The sequence below is a fragment of the Dreissena polymorpha genome, chromosome 5 (assembly GCF_020536995.1).
Source record: "Dreissena polymorpha isolate Duluth1 chromosome 5, UMN_Dpol_1.0, whole genome shotgun sequence".
NCBI lineage: Eukaryota > Metazoa > Mollusca > Bivalvia > Myida > Dreissenidae > Dreissena > Dreissena polymorpha.
Genome location: NC_068359.1, coordinates 5,132,798 through 5,160,320, shown reverse-complemented (window position 1 = coordinate 5,160,320; position 27,523 = coordinate 5,132,798). Strand labels below are relative to the sequence as shown.

The window sequence follows — 27,523 nt, the reverse complement described above, 5'->3', positions numbered from 1 at the left end:
TCGGAACAGACTGCGAGTTACACACAGGCTGTTCTGGTTTTATGCTGTTTTCACATAGCCATTTTCCCTTGGCTTCTGGGTGGGAAAGGCTTAAGGTTGTTGCACAGCAGAACAAGCATTATAGGTCTAGTCTTGTCACACCAGATATGTGCTGCTATGATAAACCCACATATTGCTTATTTGTTACTAGATAAGGTTTGTCTTGCACCAAAGTAACCTGCAGTTCCTTGGATGAAGCAGTGAAAATGCAAAATAAATTGTTTATATCAATAGCGATGATGAATAACACATACTTCAGTTACAAATTTTCCTCCTAAATTACCGGTACTAGAATAAAGACATCACAATATTACAATGTCCAAACAAGGATCTAATTTTGCCTGCTTGTGTTTAACTACTCAAGCAATGAAAGTCCCCATCCTTAGGCACAGATTAGTAAAAAGACATTCAGTTCACTTGCAACTTGAGCTATGACTTGAAGCGATTAACCATTGTATTATGTGAATATGGAATAAGACGTCAAAATTGGAAACATGTTAAAAGAAAATGGTTCATTTCACGTTCTTCATGTGTTTTGAAATATTCTGTCTTAACTTTAGTATACATATTTTCCATTACTTTTTCATCCAAGGATTTTTTTTTCATTTTGACTATATTTTTAAACACTCATTTACATGGTTTCATTTTATAGGAATAAAAAAAATCAATAAGCCAGTTTTGAAGAAATATCAATTTACTACATGCAATTATGTATGCAGGTGTCTATTTTACTGATTATTTATCAAAAATTAATAAATACACCAGGTAATATGTCATGTAATGAATTGATGTAAAACTGTTTATTCCAAATTCACATAATACCGGTAATGTGTTTTAACATTATCACTGTTTTACACAGACAGAGCTTACTAGGCACAATGATAATGAAGGAATGCAATCTTCATTGAATATACGGGTACATTAACAATATTTTTGATCATGACGCATTTACCTGTGTATAAATCTGCATAAAATTATAGTTAACAATTATTCATTTCAATTGTCTGCATTTATATTCATGTTCACACATTGTTCCTGCATATTTACAGATTATCAAAAATGTGGGCAAGATAATAAAGAACAACATCTTTTGAAGAAGGCCCTTTATTCTCCATAAAAGAGGTAATACGAAAGTAAAGAATGTAAACTAGTCACAAACAAGAGAGAATAAAGTGTATAACAAAACAAGCACAATTAGTGAAAGAAACTTGGTTAAATAGAAATGCATTGTATTATCAGTTTGATCACGATTATATTTGCTCCCTGGGAAAAGCACTTAATTGTAAAGTACAAAAACACTCATAGCACTAATAAAACTTAAACAAAAACAATGTAAACTTGTATATAACTTTACAGCAAAGTTTGATTATAATAAGAAGTGAGCTTTAATCACAACAATTTAAAGTCAACAAAACAATGTAGACAGAACAACAACAACACAACACAATTATTGCTATAGACAGTATTGGCTAATTGCACATAGATGCTAAATACAAAGCAGGGTAAATAAAAGAAAGCACTAGCATGTTAATGATTTAGCAGAACACCATTTTTAAATGAAATATTAAATTAAGGTGAATTAATATGGTACTTTAACTGTGCAGCTTAAACACAATCAGTTCATTTCAAAAACACAAATACTCCTGTATTGGTCCCAATAAGTATCGGGAATTTCACTGATATTGCGCAAAGTACGACAATAAATGAATACAAATAGTTTGATGTTGAGGTAGCAAAAATCCCAGATTCACATATCCCCCCACCCAATACAAATGAACATAAACATGTTCTTAATAAAATGCCAGATGAATTAAACTACATTCAATCATAGAAAATCTGATCATATTAACTGTTTGTTGGAAATTTTTCTTTTAATTTGGCCCAAATAAGAAATCGAAATGCCTGGCTTAAGGCAATTGAAACATTATCAGAAATGGCTCACATTTGTTGCTTATCAATCTCTGAAAAAAATCACATGTTTTTATTGTTCATAAACTCGTTAGGATTAGGCAAGTATGTACTGAACCAACACAAACAAATGTGATTAACTGCTAAAAAACAAATACAAACATTACACAATAGTCCATGTAACTTGTTGCTAATGAAATGTACAGTTTTCAGTAAAAATTCATTGTTGAAGAACATTTCCAAACACCAATATTTTTGTTTCGTTGAATAAAAAAGGCTGTAAGGTAAAAAACACAAATAAAACTGCCAATATACAAAAAATCATTAATTGCTATTTGCATATTAAAAACAAAACAAAACAAGAACAGCTTCATTATTATAAATATTAGTTTAGTCTGCTGCAAAACCATTAAATTTTGTGATTCACTAATCTTCATGGATTTTGATGGTAGAATAAAACACAAATTTAAGAGTCCAACTAAAAGTTAATTTTATTTTATTTTAGCCAAATGGCATCCTCATGTGAAGTATCTAGGATATTAACGTACACGAACATATCGTAAACTGATATAGGTAGCTATTCAAGTTTGTGTATGATGAAAAGATTACCTTTAACATACAGGAGGTTTGTGCGTTTTGTATCAATCGTGTACTATAATATCCAGATAATTTGAAATTTAAGTGCGCACAGAATTGTATTTTTTTCAAAAGCCACAAAATTTCTGCCAACAAAAAGAAATGGTTTTACAGTGTTACCTATAATTGTTTATTTCCAATGGAAATTATTAAGTATTCATACCATGATAATGTTCAATTATATTCATATCTACAGAAACAAAACCTGTAGCAAAGTATGACAAAAAAAACAAAAACAAAACTAAACCCTAACCTAAAACTAAATGTTGACAAATAAAAAACTTTTTAAATATGAGTTTAAGTGTAGATAATCAGTTTAATAGAACTTAAGTTGAAGAGAGATGTTACATGAGAAAAAGTCTACTGGCTACATTTCACTTGATACATAAATGCAAAAAACTTTACCATGCCCCCGTCACATTTTTATTTGTAAATTCAAGAATAACAATCTAAAACAGTGTTTAACTGTTTAACTTTAATAACTCAGTACATTTTTATCTCACATTGAATTATTTCCATTATTACATAAATGACTATTTTCTTGGTTAGATTGATAAGTTTATAATTTTTCATTATTGATTGTTTAGTACTAAGATACTAAGCAAATGCATATTTTTTTTTAGTTTAAGTCAAAGTTGAGGACTGGGTAAGAATGAGCACTGGTCTCAACACATCCTGGCTGTTATACCAAGCGTGGAGTTGTTCATTTAAGCTGCGATGGCCGTTTGGAAGTATTTGGGATACCGTCTTCCCTCAGCGACACATGATACAGGGATCAAGGGGTGAGAACTCTTGCTCAGGAATGTCTGAAAGGTTTTAAAATGTGTCAATCTTTATCGTTGTGGAAGTAGCCGAATACATTCATGGAAATGTGTGTCTAATTCTTAACAACAATTGTATAAAATTATTTAAAAAGTAGCTTAATAACTTCAAAAATCCACTCATTTTGCCAACAAAGATGAGATAAGTCCTATGTAAAACACTGTAACATCACCAAGTAATTAAGACATTAATAAGCTGTCCATTTACTCTAATTGAATTATCAATTTAAATAAACGTTTTTCATCAGAAATAATATTTTAACAGTAAAACCAAAATACTAAGAAAATTGTAAAATAAGTTGCGTACATGAGCATAACTCATTGCATTCTTCCTCTCTGTTTCGCTTGTACCCTTCCCAATCCACACAAACAGTGCTGATTTAGCATCCAGAATGAACACATCCTGAAAAAGAAGCACATCAAAATGCTTTTACGCTAGACTGGGACCTCATAATCATTTGTAAGACCCTCATCATGCCGATTGGTTATCATTCCATATGCAGCTACGTTGTCTACTAAAGAGACCGCAATACATGGCATGAATTTATAGCGGACAAAGTAGCTGCACACATGCGCAGACTGGTGTGGAGCCTCGCTCCCAGCATACGGCATATGAACCATTTTCAAATGAAGTCGCCTATATGACACTCACATGAACAACTACTCACCATGACTAGACAAATCTCAAAAGTCATCTTCACTCAATTCACCTCTCTCACTTCCAACAGTCTAGAAGTCAAATCATCACTCTCTAATTTTGGTCTCCAATTAGGGTGAGACAAATTATTTTTGCCAATATAATTATGACATAATAACATCTATAAGTAAGCCTAAAATAGCCCTTAATATGTTTTATTCTGAGACAATCTGATGTATGAGCACAGACATATACTACTGTTTACATAATATTCCAGACTTTAACATACATAGTGCCTCCAACCCACTCAGTGTTTGTTTATATTTAAGGCTTCATAAGAATTAACAATAGCATTTTAATATCAAAACGAATAACATTAGAAGTTACACATGTGATATAAGAGTGCATTCTCAATGAAAAATACACCACACATTATGACTTAGATATCTAAGAAAACACATGAGAACCTGACTCACCTTGGTATCAAGGTCGCTCTCCGACACAGCACCTTTCTTCTCCAGTTTGAAGGTGAGTTTCCCACTGGCGTCTGACAGACGGTACAACTCCTTGGTGGTGTCTGCTTCCTGCGTCTGCTCTTCCTTGTCGTCTGCATCCTCTGTTAAAGCCTTGTAGAATTCATGCTGGGAGAGAAAAACTGCATCATTGGCAAAACAAGGGCTGTTTGTAAAACACGCATGCACCCAAATGGGCTGTCAGTTGTAGTGGCAGACATTGTGTGAATCCGTTTTTTGTCACTGTGACCTTGACCTTTGACCTAATGACCTTAAAATCAATAGGGGTCATCTGCCAGTCATGATCAATGTACCTATGAAGTTTGATGATCCTAGGCCTAAGCGTTCTTGAGTTATCATCCAGAAACCATTTTACTGTTTTGAGTCACTGTGACCTTGAACTTTGACCTAGTGACCTGAAAATCAATAGGGGTCATCTGCCAGTCATGATCAATGTACCTATGAAGTTTCATTATCCTAGGCCTAAGCATTCTTGAGTTATCATCGGGAAACCATTTTACTGTTTGGAGTCACTGTGACCTTGACCTTTGACCTAGTGACCTTAAAATCAATAGGGGTCATCTGCCAGTCATGATCAATGTACCAATGAAGTTTCATGATTCTAGGCCTAAGCGTTCTTGAGTTATCATCTGGAAACCATTTAACTGTTTCGAGTCACTGTGACCTTGACCTTTGACCTAGTGACCTGAAAATAAATAAGAGTCATCTGCCAGTCATGATCAATGTATCTATGAAGTTTCATGATCCTAGGCCTATGTGTTCCGGATAACCATTTTACTGTTTCGAGTCACTGTGACCTTGACCTTTGACCTAGTGACCTGAAAATCAATAGGGGTCATCTGCCAGTCATGATCAATGTACCAATGAAGTTTCATGATCCAAGGCCTAAGCGTTCTTGAGTTATCATCCGGAAACCATTTTACTATTTCGAATCATTGTGACCTTGACCTTTGACCTAGAGACCTGATAATCAATAGGGGTCATCTGCCAGTCATGATCAATGTACCTATGAAGTTTCATGTTCCTAGGCCTAAGCGTTCTTGAGTTAGCATCCCGAAACCATTTGGTGGACGGACCGACCGACCTCCCGACAACCGACATGTGCAAAACAATATACCCCCTCTTCTTCAAAGGGGGGTATAAAAAGTAATAATTCTTTATAGGATGAATACAAAATATCAACAACTAAATAAATTATCTTGATAAATACAAATAATCTTGATAAGAGTCAGAATTGTTACGGACAAACTCTGTATCCTTTATCATCTGCTTAAAAAGCTCACACTACTACATGAAGAACATTAAAACGGGTTTTATGAGACAAAACTAGAACTCACTATTAGAGACATGTACAATCTTGTAAACTTTATTTGTATTATATATTTGTTTGTTCAAGCCATTTGCCCTATAAACTGATAATAAACTAGGATTTTCAATTGTCCTTAATTCCAAACCAATTCTATTTTCCACCGAAAACTGGCCAAAAGGGTTTATCTCACAATAAATGATGAACAGAACTCCAAATAAATGTTGACTGTATATTTCTGTCGTTTTTCAAGAGGAATTCACTGAATGTCTCACATCTCTGTCTGTATCCCCCTCTTCCAACACCTCCGAGTTTGGTCGGCCTGACCTCTCACTCTTCAGTCCCTGGAGGTACTGCATCGCCTTGGCAACAGAACAGGCAGGTCAAGGTTATGGCATCAGAATAGACATAATACAGGTGAACCTTACAAACATTATTGCTTTATCCTTGTTTTTGTTACCAGTCTAATGGTCTATCAATAAGTCTACTAGAGCTTGGTCACAAAAGGTGACGTATACCTCTACACCCCTGTGTGAACTATGTTTAAGAGCAAATAACTCCGGGATGTTTGGATGACTGAAGATGAAAAAAGTGAAGTTGCATATCTGAACTACTTGGAAATGCTTTTTTTTCAATTTAGACGCGAGAAATGTGTAAGTGTTCACTCCACAGACTTCAAATATTTTTTGTACCACAAGACTTTGATACAAAAGAAGCAACTACAGTCCATTTTAATTTGCCAAACTTTGTGCAATGTAAAATGCATGCAGTTTTCCTAAACAGTAATCGAAGCGCTATTTTTTTTAATCACACACTGCCCCAATCTCCTTGTTGCTGACAGTATACCTTCATCCGCTCGTCCTTGTTACTTCCGCTGCCATTCCACTGATAGATGGTGTTGCCCATGTCCAGTATGAACACATCACCGGAGTTGAGACTTGCCTTGTTCCTCCCCACCTCCCGCACCTCCACATGCTGCCGGTTCCCACTGAAGTGCAGCAGACGGGGCTTGTACTCCTCTGGCTTAACATGCCGGAAACCAGTATCCGCACCACCCTTCATTACACTGCAATAGCAAAACATGGAAGTTAATTTTATTTCCAAAAAAACATGCTACACATTTTATAATAAACACCACAAGAAAACTGTTTTCTCAGCTTAAAAAAAAATGGTTCAACACAGATGTGAAAAAAACCAAACAACAATCACTCAAAATCGATACAATATTTTCAGGAGCAATAGTAATTAGTTAAATATGTGACATTTGTCCTTACCATTATTACACTGAGAATGAACACATGTATTGGTACTTTCAGCTTAAATTGTATGTCATTACATTTAAAGTTTTTGTTCAGATATTTGCCTTTTTCCAGTAAGTTCTGCATTGTACAAGCTAAAATGCTTTTATATGCTAATGAACATTTTTTAAGGCCTGCAATTCATTTTTTGCTTATTTGAAGCACCCAACACTCAATGTTAATAACATCTAACAAGAGCACCGCATAACGGGTGCCAACGCTCGGCTGCGGGTGCATTTTTAAATAAATGAAAGATTGTCAGATTATTTTTTTTTAAGAGGTCACAGTGATCTTGACCTTTGACCTAGTGACCCAAAAATGGGTGTGGTGTGGTGAACTCATCAATGTGCATCTGCATAAGAAGTTTCAAAGTTATAGGTGGAAGCACTTTGATATTAGAGCAAAATGTCAAAGTTTTAGCACAACGCCGGCAGACAACACAACATGACACGACACGACAGCTGGCTATGACAATACCTCGGGTTTTCTCTGAAAACAGTCGAGCTAAAAATTACATAGTTAGAAATCAATTCAAGAAAGGCGCTTATCAATCATGAATTTTTCTGATGGTATCATTTGGTTCTGTGTAATCATTATGTTTGAGTAACTCTCAGTCTGTTCAAGCTTTATGGTGTTTGCTTCTCATCAGTATCTTAGGATTGAAAATGAAGACTTTAAAACTTGAATCTAGTAAGAAAGGTCTTAATTTTTTGTAATTTTTCGAAGGGACTACAAAAGCCTTAAAATGCGTATCAAAGTGGTAAAGAGTTATGAAATAGAGCTACATAATTACGTGAGGGTCTTGAAGTAGCTCTTGAAGAGCTGTGACTCGTGCCCCTGCACCTCGCGGTGCTGTACAGGCTTGTCATCCAGGAATGTATCCAGCTCCACTGTCTTGTAGGCTGCAGTGCCGTACTCATCCTAAAACACCAGATACACTTGAGTATTTAAATGCATGTGCGTAAATGAAGTCCCACATTAGCCTGGGCAGTCTGCACAAGATAATCAGGTACAACGCTTTCCGCTTTTTTGTTTTCTCTTAATTCTGAGTGTAAAAATGAGCTTAGGCAGAAAGTGTAGGCCGCTGTGCCAGACATATGATACTATGTGAAGGTGAGAACAAAATCAACAGGGTGGCAGGGTAGAATATAGGTGAACAAAATGGACTGAAGTTAGACAACAGAATTGACAGTGTGAACTAAGTAAATGCCATTGCATGGTATAAAGAAAGTCAAACAAGAGCACCGCCTTGCGGGTGCAGACTGCTCATCTATTTTCTTTTTAAAGGTGAAGGGACTCTCAATTTCAATCACAAAGGAGGAAGGGGTAGAGTGAAGAGGGGTGTATAGTGTGGGGGTGTGGACATTTATTACATTATCTTCCAAAAATGCGAAAAAAAAATGCAAAAAAAATAAAAAAAAATTCGGGGGTGGGGGGGGAAGGGGATTCTTGGGTGCAATGGTTGGACGGTATTAAAAAAATAAAATAATAAAAATAAATAGTTGTGTTTTTTAACCGTTTCAAAAAAAAATTGGGGGGTGGGGTGGGGCGGAGGGTATAATGTGAGGGTGTGGTGGTCATTTGTGAGATGATCTTAAAAAAAAAAAAAAGTAGGGGGGTGGGGGGGGGGAGGGTATGTGAGGGTGTGGTGGTCATTTGTGAGATGATCTTAAAAAAAAAAAAAAAAGGGGGGGGGAGGGGGGGGGGGGGGGGAGGGCACGGGGGATGGTTTGGGTGGAGTCTATTGTGGTATGTCAGGTAAGAGTAGTTTTGTCAAAGTATCAATCAAATCTAATCATAAATAAAGAAGTTATGGCAATTTTAGCAAAATTTAATAATTTGACCTTGAGAGTCAAGGTCATTCAAAGGTCAAGGTAAAATTCAACTTGCCAGGTACAGTAACCTCATGATAGCATGAAAGTATTTGAAGTTTGAAAGCAATAGCCTTGTCACTATTGATTGATGGACCTGAGATGGTGTTTGACTCATTACAATATTTGCTTGCTTTATTTTAAAATTGTCAAACATTTAAATAATAAATGAAGTGCATCTCAATCTTTGATTTTTGTGCAATATCGATATGGCAGTTTTGATGCAACTTTTTTTCATTTATTTGACCTGGAACAGTATTAACCAACGTGTGGCATTATTGCAGCTTTCCTGTCTTCATTCAGGTTTTATTTTTTACTAAATACTGCTCGAGAAAAAAGTGAAATAGAAAGTCATAAATTAACACTTTAAGTCTTGGAATTGTTTGATGAACAAAGGCAAAATTAAGTGTTCCATTTAGAGAAAATGCTTTGTACTAAGAAGATGTGTTTAAAAGGTAATAGAATCATTGACTTAAGTGACTTATAAAAACATTTTATTAAATTCTCACTAGTCATAACACTCTGGAATTTGATGAAGGCTAATTACCTTTGATTTATTGTCTTGTAGAAATAGTGCCCATTTACTTGATACTTCATTTAAATCATTAAAAACATTACTGAGAAGGTCATTTATTGTTGTTAAATTACATAATTAAAGAAAAGTAGTTGTTATTTTGTTAATTGAATCAAAGTCATGCACTGGTTCATTGTTACAATAGTAATTCTTTGTTTTGGTTAATTGGCATTTCAGCAAGTCTTTGATGAATGAAAGACATTTCTTCTCTTTATAATGGACCTTCATATGAAAGTAGAAATTGTATTTCACTCCTTACCGGTAGTTTAGAAATGGTGCAAGTAGACATTCGTGTAATGCATTTAGAGGCATATAGGTCAAGGAGTGCTTATTAGGAAGAACAACAACATCATTTTCATTAACCCATTTATGCCAAGTGGACTCTCTCATCCTTTCTCAATTGGATCAATTAATTTCCCAAATTAGGGATGTCTAGTATCTATTGCTAAATTAAGAATACTTCTTACAGATATTCCTTTTAGCAAACAGCGCAGAACCTGATGAGACACCGCATCATGCGGCGTCTCATCAGGGTCTACGCTGTTTGCCAAGGCCTTTTTTCTTGACGCTAGGCTTTGTCTCTGTTTATTTGTGATATAGGCCTCCGGCCCCTGACACATATACATATATATTACAATTCATGCAAGACAATGGTGTGTGCACAAATGGTTGGCATAGTATTTAAACATATAGTCAAGTGGTAAACAATGCTTAACAATAGCATGCTAAAACATTATACAGTAATTGCATGTAGTAGAGCAAAGAGATTCACATATTCATCCGAAACACTTGCATGCCCGCACGCACGCACATTCATGCATGTATATAATTATATTCATTTATATGCATACATACACATATACAAATGTTCATGAGTAAATATACGATATATAACTGTATAAAGTTACTATAAACCCAGCATATAACCTACAAAGATCTATAAGCCAGCGTTTAGGATGCTTACAAGTAGTAATAGCTGAAATTAGGTTATATAGGTAAGGCTTACAGTAAATTGACAGAAATTGTATACCGAGTAGTAAGCCTATCGAAAAGAAATATAGGACTTTCTCGGTAAGAGACTACATTTTAAGCTTAAGAACACTTTAACATTCATTTGAAAATATAGCTTAGTCCTGTGGCAAACCTCTAAATTAGGTTATATTAAAGATCAAGAATTAATTTTTTCGTTTCAAGTGATTTAACAATGTAATAAGCAGTTTGTTTAATTGTCTGTTCATTTTTGCTTGACAGCATTATAAACAATTTATGTATATTTGGGTTTATGAAAAAATTAAGTTGTATATATGTTTTTCGTATATCCTGCAATACAGGGCACTTGAATAGGAAATGTAATTTGTTTTCTATTTCACCAGTATTGCAAATGGGACAAAGTCGCTGTTCTCTTGTTATACCGTGATATCTGCCTGTTTCGATTTCTATCGGAAGGGTTCTGGAACGAAGTTGGGCAAAACTGCGCCTTAATTTGCGCACACATAGGATGTCTGAGTATGATTTGTGTTCGTATGGTAACTTAATATGTTTATATAATTCAAGTTTGGGAGATGTATTAACTATACTCAACCAGTTCTGTAAGTATTGGGACTTAGCCCTTTCTCTAAATTAATTTATAAATTTTTGTGGGTTTGGGACATGCTGGTTCATCCAAATGCAATGAAATCCATTTGTGCTAAGTAAGTTCTAAATTTCATTGGCCCAATTAAAGTAGAGATTTAAGTTTGTGTTCAATAAGAAATTATAGCATTTTTTTACGTATCTGGTGTCGGGCATGCTTATTATTTTCAGCCAGTATTTAAGGCATTTAATTTGTGAAGTTATTACAATAGGGTAGGGACCACAATCTCCGAGGCTCGTGATATTTGATGTTTTTTCACCAACACAAAGGTACCTTTTGCAGGCATGTTGGTGGACCGATTCGATACATTGAATTTCTTTAAAACCCCAAATTTCACTTCCATGTAATAAAACAGGACTTATTTTACTGTCAAACAGTTAAAAGAAGACCAAATTAGATAGTCGACCATATTTATACAATGACGATAATATGCCATTCAAGGTACGCTTCCCCTTAATTGCATTTTCGCTAGCCATTTTACTTAGCGAAAGAGAAGGAAAGAAGCAGACACTAACGTAGGTAAAGGACTGAACAACGTCAATTAAAGTACCGGCTAGGCATAAATGGGTTAATATATTTTGATGTTTATGTGTGTATGAGTAAATTATTTTGTTATTAGCAAAATGCTTATTTTGTTATTCGCTAAACCACATATTTTGCCATTATTATTTATTGTTTATAATTTTGTGTTTGTTACTCAAATATACAATTTTATACTCATTTTAAGACCTGTTTGTAATGAAACATAATGATTTGTGTGGTTAAAAAAAGAGACTTCTGTCAGTTTGGCTTGGGTATGTAAAAATCATTTCATGCCAAGAATATGTACAGACTTAATTACGATTACAATAATCATGGGTGTACTGGTATACCTAATAATGTCTCAGCAATAACATGTCTTTATAGTAAATAAATATGGTTAACATTTAATTTTAATTATGATTTTGTTAAATATTTGTCACAGGGACATACTTATTTATATATGTGGAATATATTTTGTCCCATGTCAACTCTTTGTAAGATTCTGAATAGGACCATTTGTTTGAAAATATTAATATATGTTGTTTCTATTGTCTTTTTTCCCTTCTGTAATTTTAGAGAATGAAATCTTCTACTCAATTTCATGTATCTAATTTATGTGTTAGTTGCACATTAATAAATGTGGACAGGGTGTTGTATGTCTCATGATGATGTAATGACAGACAATTTAGTACAAATACATAATGGGGTTCTTGTCATAGAATTTTTATTTTGTTCTGTTGCACATCAACCTTTCTACAGACTTAGCTTTCTAAGGAAGAGTAACGGGAGGGTACCAGAAAATGGACTATGACAGTTAAAATATTACAGTGTAGCTATCTAAGATAATAAATAGTCAAATTAAAATTTTGCAGAAAATTGATAAGTAACATTATGCGCTCATGTAAAATTTAGACTCCCCTTCCGGACGGCAAAAGGTGGTAGTATTTATATAAGTGCATATAGAAAGTGATGACAAAATCACAGCTTCTTTTAACTAAAATGAAAAAATGTAACGTTTTGACACTAATTAATGTTTGAAAAATAAATTTATATTAAAGAAGTTGTATTTTGACATGTTACGTTGTTCTTATTCATTGTGTTTACTAATGATGCACTAAAAATTGTGTGCTTGGTATTTATGTCGTACTGCAAAGATCTCCCTGGTTAACACATCTTTATGACCAATCTCTTTTACAAGGAAGACTGCACAATTGAACACAAATTTGAAATACAAGTTCTATATTGTACTCGATAAATAAGGATGAAAACAAACAACAAAAAGATAAATCACATGCACACAACGCATCATAACTAACTCAAAACTATGCAGGTCCAGAAAACAACAATTTTATTGCTTGTTAAATTAAATTTTCTTATATTATGGCATTATTGTCCCGTACCGGTTTCACATGGACAGATGGCAATATGGAGATTATGCACGTCATTTTATTTTGTTCCTACGTCAAGAATTCTGGTTTCTATGGCAACAAATAGACTAGAAATACTGCTGAAAATGGTGAATCCTGCACACTTTTCTGGATCCTGTGATAACTTTAAAAGTTCTTCATATTTTTTCATGAAACTTGAAACATAAATAGATGGCAATATGGACATTATGCACGTCAATTCATTTTCTTCCTATGTCAAAAATTCTAATTGCTATGGCAACAAATAAAAAATATAAATTCTGACAATGGTGGAGCCGGTAGGGGACATATATTGCTTGGCAATAGTCTTGTTTTACTTCGAATGTCACCAATCTGTACACCCTTTGTTTGAGCATTTAATCTGGTGTTAAATTGTTATTAACTAGCAACATGATGTCACAAACCACAGGTGGGGTACGTATTTTTTTCCCGTGTAACTCAATTTTAATACTTCTATTTCTTGTCTTCGTAGTAGTATTTAGCAGTCATGTTGTATAGTAATTTAACAAAGAAACTAAATTGTTGCTTCAGTTACATAGTAAAATGTTGTGAAAATTAAAAATCAAAACTCTATATAGATTTAGACAGTTTAGTCATATGTGTTTAATAATGATATATTTTGAATAATGTTAAAATATTCTGAAAACTCATTATGGACGTGGAAATATCATATGTTATGATAATTTATGGAACAAGCAACTATAAATATAACAATAATGCATGTTAATAATATAATTACCATTGATGACAAACACATTTCAATATTTATCACTCTTAGTCACCAGCATAGAGATTTAAATATACATGTTTGTATAAAGGAACTTTATAGGGTCTGCTTAATTGTTGATTTATTGCACATCTTTCATGTTATTCTTGCAGGCATGGAAACTAGCACACTAAGAGCATCGACTATTACCGGCATTTAGATGATCAGGATTCATACTATGTAATTTTTTTCCATTTTTGACAAGAATTTGTGCGCCTAATAAATCGCTTTTTTTGAAGGTTCCATTGTTGGGTGTTTATTCTTGAGGCCCACTGTACGCAGATGCTCTTCACTTACTTTACATAAATGAAGTGAAATTTATTAATGTACAGCATTAGCACTGATTGTCATGTCTGTACAAAATAATCTAGGTGTTTTAATGTACCATTTCAGAAATTCTCATTCACCAAAATTATGCATATGTTTTATGTTACTGTAATAAGTGTTTTTGCCAACCAGTCAGTGGACATGCGCAGAAATTTAAAGAAAACATCAAACTATTGGAAGCATTTGTCAACTGTTTGGCTTGATATTTGTAGGCTGTACCTTGCCAACAAAATACCACCATGTGTTGCCGGTGCAGAGAACTGCAAATCAGATTACTGAAGAATTGAAAGTTCCTGGTAGTATTGCAGTTAAGAAAATAATTCTTGTGATATATAGACTTTACGGAAGTATGTCTCAATTCACTTACTTTAGGGTAACTGTATATATTGATACCATTCCAGACCTAGAATTGTGAATACAAATGTGAAGGTGCATATTGTGCCATGTGGCTCTACTGTGTGAATTTTGCATGTATTTATGTTACGCAAACTTAAGCTCTTCTAAAATAACAAACAAATATGATTGTCTTTTATTTTGTACTTTTTATTATGGTAATGTTAAACTTAATATAGTTTGTGATATTTAAAAAATAGAATTGAAGTTTTCTTTTTGCTTTACATCGTTGTTGTAAATGGCACTTTTGGTAGTGTGTTTATCTTAAGGATTATTATCGAAATTAATTGTTGATGACATAATATCTACTTTGGTTGTCGTCAATGAAAATTATTAAAATGGTTGCAGATTGTCGATTAAAGCATTAAACACAAAAAGGGGTTTTAAAAACAAACCTTAAACAAGAGCACCTCCTTGCGGGTGCAGACCGCTCATCTATTTTCTTTTTAAAGGTGAAGGGACTCTCATTTTCAATCACAAAGGAGGGAGGGGTGGAGTGAAGAGGGGTGTATAGTGTGGGGGTGTGGTCATTTATTACATTATCTTCCAAAAATGCGAAAAAAAAATGCAAAAAAAAAAAAAATCGGAGGGGGGGGGGGGGCGTGGGGGGAGGTGATTCTTGGGTGCGATGGTTGGACGGTATTTAAAACATAAAATAATAAAAATAAATAGTTGTTTTTTAACCGTTTAAAAAAAAAATTGGGGGGGGGGGGAGGTATAGTGTGAAGGTGTGGTGGTCATTTGTGAGATGATCTTAAAAAAAAAAAAAAAAAAAAAAATAGGGGGGGATTCGGGGGGGAGGGGGGGCACAGGGGATGGTTTGGGTGGAGTCTATTGGGGTATGTCAGGTAAGAGTAGTTTTGTCAAAGTATCAATCAAATCTTATCATAAATAAAGAAGTTATGGCAAATTTAGCAAAATTTAATAATTTGACCTTGAGAGTCAAGGTCATTCAAAGGTCAAGGTAAAATTCAACTTGCCAGGTACAGTAACCTCATGATAGCATGAAAGTATTTGAAGTTTGAAAGCAATAGCCTTGATACTTAAGAAGTAAAGTGGATCGAAACACAAAATTTAACCATATATTCAAAGTTACTAAGTCAAAAAAGGGCCATAATTCCGTAAAAATGACATCCAGAGTTATGCAACTTGTCCTTTTACTGTACCCTTATGATAGTTTGCGAGTGTTCCAAGTATGAAAGCAATATCTATGATACTTTAGGGGTAAAGTGGACCAAAACACAAAACTTAACCAAATTTTCAATTTTCTAAGTCTAAAGGGCCCATAATTCCGTCCAAATGTCAGTCAGAGTTACATAACTTTGCCTGCACAGTCCCCTTATGATAGTTAATAAGTGTTGCAAGTATGAAAGCAATAGCTTTGATACTGTAGGAATAAAGTGGACCTAAACACAAAACTTAAACAAATTTCAATTTTCTAAGTATAAAAAGGGCACATAATTCTGTCAAAATGCCAGTCAGAGTTACATAACTTTGCCTGCACAGTCCCCTTATGATAGTTAGTAAGTGTTGCAAGTATGAAAGCAATAGCTTTGATACTTAAGGAATAAAATGGACCTAAACACAAAACTTAACAAAATTTTTCAATTTTCTAAGTAAAAAGGGCACATAATTCTGTCAAAATGCACGCCAGAGTTATCTAACTTTGCCTGCCCAGTCTCCTCATGATAGTGAGTAAGTGTACTAAGTTTGATACTTTCTGAGAAAAGTGGACCGAAACGCAAAACTGAACCGGACGCCGACGCCAACGTGATGACAATAGCTCATATTTTTTTTTCAAAAAATTGATGAGCTAAAAATGAACTTAATAAAAAAAAGGCATGGTATTATTATGAACCAACTCAAAACAATGGCAGTGTATAAACAAAGTCAACAGAATGCATCGTTTGAACTTAATCACTGTATACATTGTACACAGGTAATGAAGCAGCCATAGGTATGTATTCATGATGTTTTCAATAAGCAAATACAAGATGTTTCACTAGAAATTCAAAATTGATTGCACTGGGGGGAAATAGTTATGGCCGTGAAAAGGAATAAATTGCTTAATTCACCTGACAACAAGCACAGTTATTACTCACAGTACTCGACTTAGCAGTCATTAGTTGATCAATTTAATCAACAGTACATGGTTGCATAATCTAATCAATTAACTGCAAATTATTGGACAAACAATCTTTGACAAGTAAAATGGTGCCATGATTTTCAGTTGAACCCCCCCCCCCCCCCCCCCCCTCTGGAAAAATTTGGCTTTATGCAAATGATAAGTGTCATCCCAGATTAGCCTGTTCAGTCTGCACAGTCTAATCAGGGAAAAAACTCTGCTAAAACTGAATTTAGGCTAAGAAAAGATTTCCTTTTAATTAAAAATTCCATTTAAGCGGAAACAGTAATCCCTATTTAACCTATGCTGATTGCACAGGCTGATCTCTGATGACACTTTACACACATGAAATAAGATGCATTTTCCAAGAAAAAGGCTCATGTGTGAATCTGTTCCTGTACCTACCTGTGTGCTCTGCTCTCCAATCCAGAAGTGGACGTCGTACTCCAAGTCTTCTTCCCCTTCTTCCTTGTACGTCTTACAAAGAAAAATGGAAGAAATTCTTAATTAGTTGATACATAACATCAGCAAATCAAATTACAATTCTACATAATAATATGAAATTGATAATTCACAAGCAATTTTTTCTTAAACAAAAGTTTGAGATGATATGATTTGACTACACGGTATATTTTAACAAGGGCTGTTTGTAAAACATGCATGCCCCCCATATGGCCTGTCAGTTGTAGTGGCAGCCACTGTGTGAATACGTTTTTTGTCACTGTGACCTTGACCTTTGACCTATTGATCTGAAAATCAATAGGGGTCATCTGCCAGTCATGATCAATGTACCTATGAAGTTTCATGATCCTAGGCCTAATTATTCTTGTGTTATCATCAGGAAACCATTTTACTGTTTCGGGTCACTGTGACCTTGACCTTTGACCTAGTGACCTGAAAATTAATAGGGGTCATCTGCCAGTCATGATCTATGTACCTATGAAGTTTCATGATCCTAGCTAGTTGTAAGCATTCTTGAGTTATCATCCGGAAACCATTTTATTATTTCGAGTCACTGTGACCTTAACCTTTGACCTAGTGACCTGAAAATCAATAGGGGTCATCTGCCAGTCATGATCAATGTTCCTATGAAGTTTCATGATCCTAGGCGTAAGCATTCTTGAGTTATCATCCGGAAACCATTTTACTGTTTCGAGTCACTGTGACCTTGACCTTTGACCTGGTGACCTGAAAATCTATAGGGGTCATCTGCCAGTCATGATCAATGTACCTATGAAGTTTCAAGATCCTAGGGGTAAGCATTCTTGAGTTATAATCAGGAAACCATTTTACTATTTAGAGTCACTGTGACCTTGACCTTTGACCTAGTGACCTGAAAATCAATAGGGGTCATCTGCCAGTCATGATCAATGTACCCATGAAGTTTCATGATCCTAGACCTAAGCGTTCTTGAGTTATCATCCGGAAACCATCTGGTGGACGGACCAACCGAACATGACCGACAGACCGACATGTGCAAAACAATATACCCCCTCTTCTTCGAAGGGGGGCATAAAAATGGAATAAATACTTGTTTATTGTTATATAATGGCAGCTTAGCAAATCAAAACACATTCTACAAAATAATATGAAATATTATTTTCACAAGCACATTTTCCTAATTTGTCTGAAACAGTGTTTAAATGTGCCTGAATCAAGATTGGAAACTAACATGCTAGTAATTCTTGCACATCAAAACTGCTTGTGCAGAAGACATACATTTTTTTTCCAGAAAACCTAAGGACCACCACTGTTTAAATGTGCCTGAATCAAGATTGGAAACTAACATGCTAGTAATTCTTGCACATCAAAACTGCTTGTGCAGAAGACATACATTTTTTTTCCAGAAAACCTAAGGACCACCACAGATTCAAGACGCCATCGAATAGAGGGCTCCTGCTTATTTCCATTCCTGCCTAAATTCATTCAATCAGGGCATTAAGTGGTTAAAAAGTCACAGATTAAAATGAAAAAAGGTGTCTGTTTGCTTTTAAATAACTATATTCAAACATGATACTAGAGTAAATCAATACTTTACATGAAGATACCAGCCTTGTTCTGGGAAAACAGGGCTTAATGCATGTGTGTAAAGTGTCATCCCTTAATAGCTTGTGCATTCCGCATATATCAGGGAGGTACTTTATGCTTTTATTGTATTTTTCCTATAAAGGAAGTCTCCTCTTAACCCAGTTTTGGAAAAAGTGTCGTTCCTGTTTGCAGACTGCACAGGCTTATTTGTTAAGACACTATATGCACATGCATTAAGCCCAGTTTTCCCACAGAGTAGCTAGCATGTTGTTTGGGGGCGTCCTTACGTGCAGAATGATGTAAGAGTCCCCATTGTAGAACTTGCCATAGTCCTCCTTGGGCCACTCTGTCACTTTGAAATTCTGTAATTTAGAAAACAAAATAATTCAAGTTAATCTTTTCTAAGGCCATTCCCACCATAATTGGGAAACTCTCTTAAAGAATAGTTTTCTTGCATCCCTAAAATGTATAATACTTTTTGCTGCAGTTTTTTGTCATGGCAGTTAACAACGAGTAAACCTTGCACTAGACAGAAATATAGTAAACAAATGATAAAATAGAAGAAACAAGAAATAAAAAAAGGCCATGTCCGAAAACCAGGTTTGCAACTTTTTACCAACTAAAACTTTTCAATGTCCCAGGTAGGTTCGCATATAGGCTAATGACAATCTTCATATAAAATCCATCCAAACTCAAGTTGGTGAGTAGATGCATTTATCTATTTTGAGTAACAGTGATCTTGAACTTGACCCTAAAGCCCAAAATAGTATCTCAAGCAAGGTCAACATGAAGCTACTTTACCCATACTCTAATCCAAACTCAAGTTTCTTAGCTGAAACCTTTTTTCTACTTCAAGTAACAGTAACATTGAACAGACTTGCCCTTAATGCAATTCAAACTTAGTTATGCATGAACAATGCATTCCCACAAATTATCAGCAAAATACCTCCAGCCTTACTCAAGTTTTTTAATGAAAGTTGTGTTTTTTTAATCATATTAACTTTAACATTGTCCAGATGGAACTAAAGAGCAATTGAAAGCTTGTTATACCAAAGATTCATCAACATTTGTCGTTGCAAACTTAAGTTATTGACTGGAGGCCTTCTGTTTGACACTGACTGTAAGCACATTAAAAATTTGGTTAATAAAACGTGAGAAGAGATATTCGAAAGCAGCCAATACAACACGTTTGTTTTGAAACCAGATATAACAATTATAAATATATTTACAGTACAAAAACTTAAGTAGAACATTTCATAGAGATAACCAATACTCCAGGTACAAGTAAAAAACAGCATCATAACACATGTTAATTCTTTTTGTTGATCCCTCTTTTGTTACTTTTAGCTAAATATCAGTATTAATTGCAATGTTTGTAATGCAATGTGAAACACAAAAACTCAGCCCAAATGACTGTTTGATGACTTCTCTCCCCTACTGTTATAAATCTGCCAACAACTAAATTCAATATATATAGGATCTGGCACGAGTTGTAATATCATACCATATTTTATTAAACGAGTTCAGGAATTTTGTTAGTAAGCAAGCCTTTGGCGAGCTTACTAACGAATTTCCTGGATGAGTTTAATAAAATATGGTTGATATGACGCGTGTCAGATCTTTTTTATCACATACTTTTAAATGAGCAAATGAAATAAATATTTAAGCAAACATAATGATTAATCCTGAATGTTGTTTACATTTCGTGACGTCATTTTACGTTGCAACGTCATTTCAGCATAATAACAAAATGCGATTGGTCAATAAACAAATGAAAATGCTTAAAAAATTTGTTTTACACATGTGTAATAAAAATAAACAAATATAATGGTTGTATTACATGGAAAACAGGGTATAGCATGTGATAAATTGTTGAATTCACTTGAACAAGTTCTTTCCCAAACATCCTAAGTAAAATGTATATAACATGTTAAGGGTTGAATGGATTAAATGAAAGCAGTTCCGTGATTAGTCTCTCCTGGACCTCTACAGTAAAGAGACAGTATTTCTTATGAAATAAATCAATATGACAAAGCTTTCCCTGAGACAAGAGATTTTAAAAAGACTTTAGACTTACAGGACAAACAGTGCAATGGTGTACATCGCATTTTTTCCAATGAGGAATAACAAAAACAATTTTTGCATGACATCAATTTACTACACACTGACCACAATTCTCCATATCTGAATGCCTACACCTTGACCCGCCTTCTTCCAGGCTACTTCCCCTCGAGCAGACTCCTCTGAAAGATTGGTACATGCACATTAACCCTTTGCATGCTGGGAAATTTGTCGTCTGCTAAAATGTCTTCTGCTGAATTTTTTAAAATTAGCATTTTCTTCGATTTTTTTCAAAGAACACTATCAGAATAGCAAACAGTTTGGATCCTGATGAGACGCCACGTTCTGTGGCGTCTCATCTGGATCCAAACTGTTTGCAAAGGCCTTCAAAATCCGGTTCCCGCACTGTAAGGGTTAAGACCACAATAGAAATCAGACTTATAAACCATGCCTTATTTTATTTAACAATGTCAATGACTTTCAGATCATTAATGTTAAGTTTGGAGACCTTAAATATTGGCAGAAATAATTTGAACCATGCTCTTAGAAAAGGGGGTTTAATGCAATTGCGTAGTGTCGTTCCAGATAACCTTGTGCAGTCCACACAGGCTAATTAGGGATGACACTTTCTGCCTAAACTGGATTTTCGCTAAAAAAGACTTTCTGTGAACGAAAAATATCATAAAAGCAGAAAGTGCTGTCCCCCATTCGCCTATGCAGACTGCACAGGCTAATCTGTGACGACACTTTATGCACGTGCATTAAACCCCCTTTTCTAAGAGCGAGGCTAATTTATTTTCTAGTAGCCATGTTTGACAACACTTCAATGAAAAGTAATAAAGTTGCGCTCTATGCTAGACATATTTTTTTACATAAACGATTACACAAGTTTGTCACGGAGTGCAAAATATTATAACTTAGTTCTTCCTTATCCTAAACCATTTAGCGTTTAAATCAGTACTTACATGTAACACTTGTATGCAATTTTTATGACAAGACATGTATACACTTATTGCAGAAGCAATGTTTAGCTCAACCATTCCCAGTGTATTTCCGCATTGTAATCCAGTATACACCAGTAATAGTGTTTCCTTATTCTTTATATAAATATGAAGATAAAAATGTCCTATGTGATTACAAAATGCCCGGAATCTAGAGTAACAAGGGCTGTTTGTAAAACATGCATGCCCCCCATACGGGCTGTCGGTTGTAGTGGCAGCCATTGTGTGAATACGATTTTTGTCACTTTGACCTTGACCTTTGACCTAGTGACCTGAAAATCAATAGGGGTCATCTGCGAGTCACGATCAATGTACCTATGAAGTGTCATGATCCTAGGCAAAAGCGTTCTTGAGTTATCATCCGAAAATCATTTTACTATTTCGGGTCACCGTGACCTTGACCTTTGACCTAGTGACCTCAAAATCAATAGGGGTCATCTGCGAGTCATGATCAATCTACCCATGAAGTTTCATGATCCCAGGCGTATGCGTTCTTGAGTTATCATCCGGAAACCATTTTACTATTTCCGATCACCGTGACCTTTGACCTAGTGACCTCAAAATCAATAGGGGTCATCTGCAAGTCATGATCAATCTACCCATGAAGTTTCATGATCCTAGGCGTATGCGTTCTTGAGTTATCATTCAAAAACCATTTTACTATTTCTGGTCACCATGACCTTGACCTAGTGACCTCAAAATCAATAGGGGTCATCTGCGAGTCATGATCAATGTGCCTATGAAGTTTCATGATCCTAGCCCAAGCGTTCTTGAGTTATCAACTGACAACCACCTGGTGGACAGCCCCACCGACCGACATGAGCAAAGCAATATACCCCCTCTTCTTCGAAGGGGGGCATAATAAAGACTTACTTTTAATATTCTTTTCTGTATCAGAACCAAACAGTGCTAAGTTGGAATCTTTCCAATCATATTTCTTCTGTTTTCTCAAACCTGAAAAAATTTAAATAACATACATCATAACAAGGGCTGTTTGTAAAACATGCATGCCCCCCATATGGGCTGTCCGTTGTAGTGGCAGCCATTGTGTGAATACGATTTTTGTCACTGTGACCTTGACCTAGTGACCTGAAAATCAATAGGGGTCATCTGCGAGTCACGATCAATGTACCTATTAAGTGTCATGATCCTAGGCAAAAGCGTTCTTGAGTTATCATCCGAAAATCATTTTACTATTTCGGGTCACTGTGACCTTGACCTTTGACCTTGACACCTCAAAATCAATAGGGGTCATCTGCTAGTCATGATCAATCTACCTATGAAGTTTCATGATCCTAGGCGTATGCGTTCTTGAGTTATCATCCGAAAACCATTTTACTATTTCGGGTAACCGTGACCTTGACCTTTGACCTAGTGACCTCAAAATCAATAGGGGTCATCTGCGAGTCATGATCAATCTACCCATGAAGTTTCATGATCCTAGGCGTATGCTCTTGAGTTATCATCCGGAAACCATTTTACTATTTCAGGTCACCATGACCGACAGACTGACCGACCGACAGACCGACATGAGCAAAGCAATATACCCCCTCTTCTTCGGTGGGCATAATAAATATCAAGCTAAAGCATCTACTTAAAAACTACAGTCTCATTCAGTGGAAGCAACTCTTTTTTTTATATACTTATGACCATGCAATGTACATCTATGCCAGAAAGTACAAACCAATTTTTTAAAAAGCAAATCACAATGGGGTATAACTACCATCACCTATTGATAAGACCAAAAATATGTTTATTATGCATTTACATGAACTTCTATGTCAAGGTTTTTTTTCCTCACAAAATAAATGGAAAATCACTGACACCACCAATATTAACACTTTGTTGTAAAGTCAGGAAACAGGAACTTAATGTATATTTTTATGACAAAAAATCATTACAAAACAACTAGTTAAAAAAATAAATAAATGAGTCAGTATTTTTTCATCCTATACAACAAAGGAAGATTAAAAGAGTATTCCTTTTAGGCGCAGGTAATAAAACTAAAATTTTAGCAATTAGTTGTGGTCATGGGAAAGATGGAAAATAAGACACACCAGCTAATGTGTGTCTTAATTAAGAATAAAACAAAACTACAAAAGTTACCTGACATTTTCAGAAATATTTTATTTTAGGCGTGTAATACTGTTCAATTCCTAGTTCCAAGCTGATGCCTGAAAATACAATAAAAGCAACTGGTGGAAAAAATCAGCATACATTCTTCTTCAAACAAGCAAAACTAGAGCTTTGTCACAGACGTGACAAATACACATGCCACATTGACACAGAATATTTTACATGTTGTCTTCACAAAAAAAACAGCGGACACCATGCTCAATGTTTAAAACGCACCAAGTGACCCCATGACCTAGTTTTTGACCTGGCATGGCCCATGTTCAAACTTGACCTTGACATCATCTATATACAACTTCTTCAGGACCAAGTGTGGTGAAGATTGGATGAAAACTACTTGAATTAGAGAGCGGACACCACGTGGAATGTGTAAACGTACTAAGTGACCCCGTAGTCTACTTGAATCAGAGAGCGGACACCATGCTCAATATTTAAAATGCACTAAGTGACACTGTGACCTAGTTTTTTACCTATCATGACCCATGTTAGAACTTGGCCTATACATCATCTATATACAACTTCTGACTAAGTTTGGTAAAGCTCCGATGAAAACTACTTGAATCAGAGAGCGGACACCATGCTCAATGTGACCTAGTTTTTGACCTATCATGACCCATGTTCAAACTTGTCCTAAACATCATCTAGATACAACTTCTGACTAAGTTTGGTGAAGCTTGGATGAAAACTACTTGAATCAGAGAGCGGACACCATGCTCCATGTTTAAAATGCACTAAGTGACCCATGACCTAGTTTTTGACCCGGCATGACCCATATTCGAGCTTGACCTTTATATCATCTAGATACAACATCCAAACAAGTTTGGTAAAGATCGGATGAAAACAACATGAATTAGAGAGCGGACACTTAATACGGACCGACAGACAGACCGACCGTCAAGTATGCAGTCTCTTTTATGCCTGTGCAGTCTGCATGCATGAAAAAATTATTAAAAAGTGGGTGGTGATGGTCAAGTCGCCGGAGACACATCCCTTCCACGATAGGGGCTTCTTAAATCCTGGTGACGGCCCTGGAGCCAAAGTTAAAATAAATACATGTATCAATATAAAGATGGTTAGCAAATGGGTTGCAAAATGTAAACAGAACCAACTTCATTTGACCAACGGTAAGGTCGAGTTATTAACGCTCGTTTTCTTTACATTTTATAGTTTCAGAAAGAGTAGTCTTTTACCTGAAATATCAGCTTAAATTAATTTTAAAAAATGTGGAACAGTTTGACAAATTAAATAAAATCGGCAAAAAATCGTTCGAGAATTGGTACCCTGGGGCTACCTGGAGAACACAACCACAAACCAAAACGAGTCAGTTACAAATAATCTCACCATGTATAGTAGCCATATTAAATATAGAAGAACAACATTTGTATAATATGATTATCATGTTACGGCTATAACTTAGATTTACAAGCAGATACCTCTGCCTGACCCTACCTACCTGAACAACTTACTCGATCCTTAGTGAAATTGCGAAACGACTAACCGTTTGCGCTGAAACGAGGAAGCACTAAAATGCAGGCTATTTTTGGCGCTAAATATAGCCGACCATTTACGTATCTATAGAATATTGAGAAGTTCTAAAAAAATTATCAATCAATAAAATATTGTTTTGTCTTTATTCTGTGTTGATAATTTTAAACGAGTAAGGACAATTAAATTCATTTAATGTATCGTTAAAATGGTAAGTGTATAAGGCGGATATATTTTAATGATTATCCTCGATTACCGTAAATTCGCGACCTTAACATTTAATGTCCATATTAAAATAATAACGCATAAAAAACAACGAAAACAAACATTAACCTTTTAAAATAAATTCATTCTTCGCTGATTTGTTCCATTGTGATTTCCAAACAATGATTTTAAAGCTCTTAAATGTCAATATTGTTGACATAAATGTAAAGCGTCAGCCATTTTGTTTTACTACCCTTGATTCGCGGGTATGACGTCATACAAAAATTCATTGCAATGTCGAGTAATTAGGCACTGCGGAGAATCACGTGATCACAAAAGTACATCGTACGCACAAAATGGCGGAAAAAGCTCTCGCTTAATGACGAAAATCAAGGTATTTATGTTTTATAATATCTAAATTAATGATAACTATGCGCAAAGTACACGCTTAGTCTCCTTATGTACTCTGGTAATTGTCGTTTTTCTTAGATTTCTGTAGTTTTCTCAAACATTCAGACACAATAAACAATGAAAATTGTACATCGTCTGAACATACTTTATTTTGACGCGTTTGCTATTCAAGATGACAAACAAACAAATAAAACAACAGTTTTTGTTTTCTAACATGCTTAGAATATTTCGTACATGGTTTTCCACGTTGTTTAAGCTTTTTTAGATCTGTGGCGAGAAATTCGGAAAATAGTACATCGTCTGAACGTTTTTTGTTTGAGTGCATCGTCTGAACGGTCAGTAAGACCGGTGTGTACACAATGACCGGTAACGTGACGAAAACAAAATCCGCGAATCTAGGTCAGTCGCGAATTTATTTTAGTCGACGAGAGATATATGTTGTTATACAATAAGGACTCGCCGATGAAATCAGGTTTTATTGAAAACACATGTAGTGGGTGTGGGAGTGCGGGCACATCATTCAATCAAAGCCGTGGAGGTTTAGTTGTATTTATTGACGCTGACCAATATAGCCATGACGGAAAAGACCTACAAAACAATGATACTATTTTACAAACAGAACAAAACAAACGATACTACGAAAAATGTATTAAATGAACTTCAAATTAATTAAACTAATTCACACACATTTTATAATGCAATAATACACAATGTTCAATAAATGAAACTGTTTAACTCACCAGGTTGGAATAAAACAACGACTATGGACTTGCGTCCACTACACGGTCTTGGCAAATGCAAGCGTGGTCAGTAATTTCATAATGAAATCAACAGGAACGTTTGAATGACTAATGAAAATCTTGCATCGGATCAATTCTAAATAACGATTGGACATGACCACAATTGCACGAGCTTTCATGGGTGAACGAACACTGGCGAGAGGACGAAATTCCCACAAAGAAGTAAATGTATGTTATGTAAAAAGGGAGATAAGAAATTGACCTTACTACACACAAACAGTTGAAACCTTGAAAACAAACATTTCTATTTTCAAACAAATTTAACAATTAGCATGCCTAATACAACAAAGACGTGCGTACAATGATGGAAACCAATGTCAGACAAATTTAGCATGCAGTCACTAACTGGCCAGCGTTTTAAGGTTTCCGGCTAAAACGCGGAAGTGAGTGACTTTCAAAGCCCCACCCACAATCTAACTTCCGGGGTTTCGGTTTCAAATGAAAACAGGGTGCAGAATCGACGGGGTTTTCATGGGTTTACACACAGGCTGGACAGAATATTACCACACCATTAAAAACTTTATTTTGCAAATATCTCAAGTTATAGAAATTAAGGTTCATGGGGGGGGATAAATTTCATTAAA

The 27,523-nt window shown here is 35.2% G+C and overlaps 1 protein-coding gene across 2 annotated transcripts; it reads right to left on the bottom strand.

The window, feature by feature from the left end:
- Positions 1-1,127: 1,127 nt before the first annotated feature.
- Positions 1,128-26,975, bottom strand: LOC127832285 (gelsolin-like protein 2). Of its 2 annotated transcripts, none has more exons than XM_052357687.1 (12): positions 26,880-26,975; positions 24,013-24,080; positions 22,780-22,860; positions 21,014-21,087; positions 19,132-19,206; positions 17,222-17,293; positions 7,972-8,099; positions 6,727-6,946; positions 6,156-6,242; positions 4,518-4,682; positions 3,712-3,807; positions 1,128-3,389 (listed from the first exon to the last, which is right to left on the bottom strand). In XM_052357687.1, the coding sequence occupies exons 2-12, from the start codon at positions 24,017-24,019 to the stop codon at positions 3,291-3,293; spliced, it is 1,104 nt and encodes a 367-aa protein (XP_052213647.1). In that variant the 5' UTR covers positions 24,020-24,080; positions 26,880-26,975; the 3' UTR covers positions 1,128-3,290. The 2 variants fall into 2 exon arrangements, with proteins under 2 accessions (XP_052213647.1, XP_052213648.1); XM_052357688.1 differs by lacking the exon at positions 26,880-26,975 and adding an exon at positions 25,493-25,585.
- Positions 26,976-27,523: the final 548 nt, after the last annotated feature.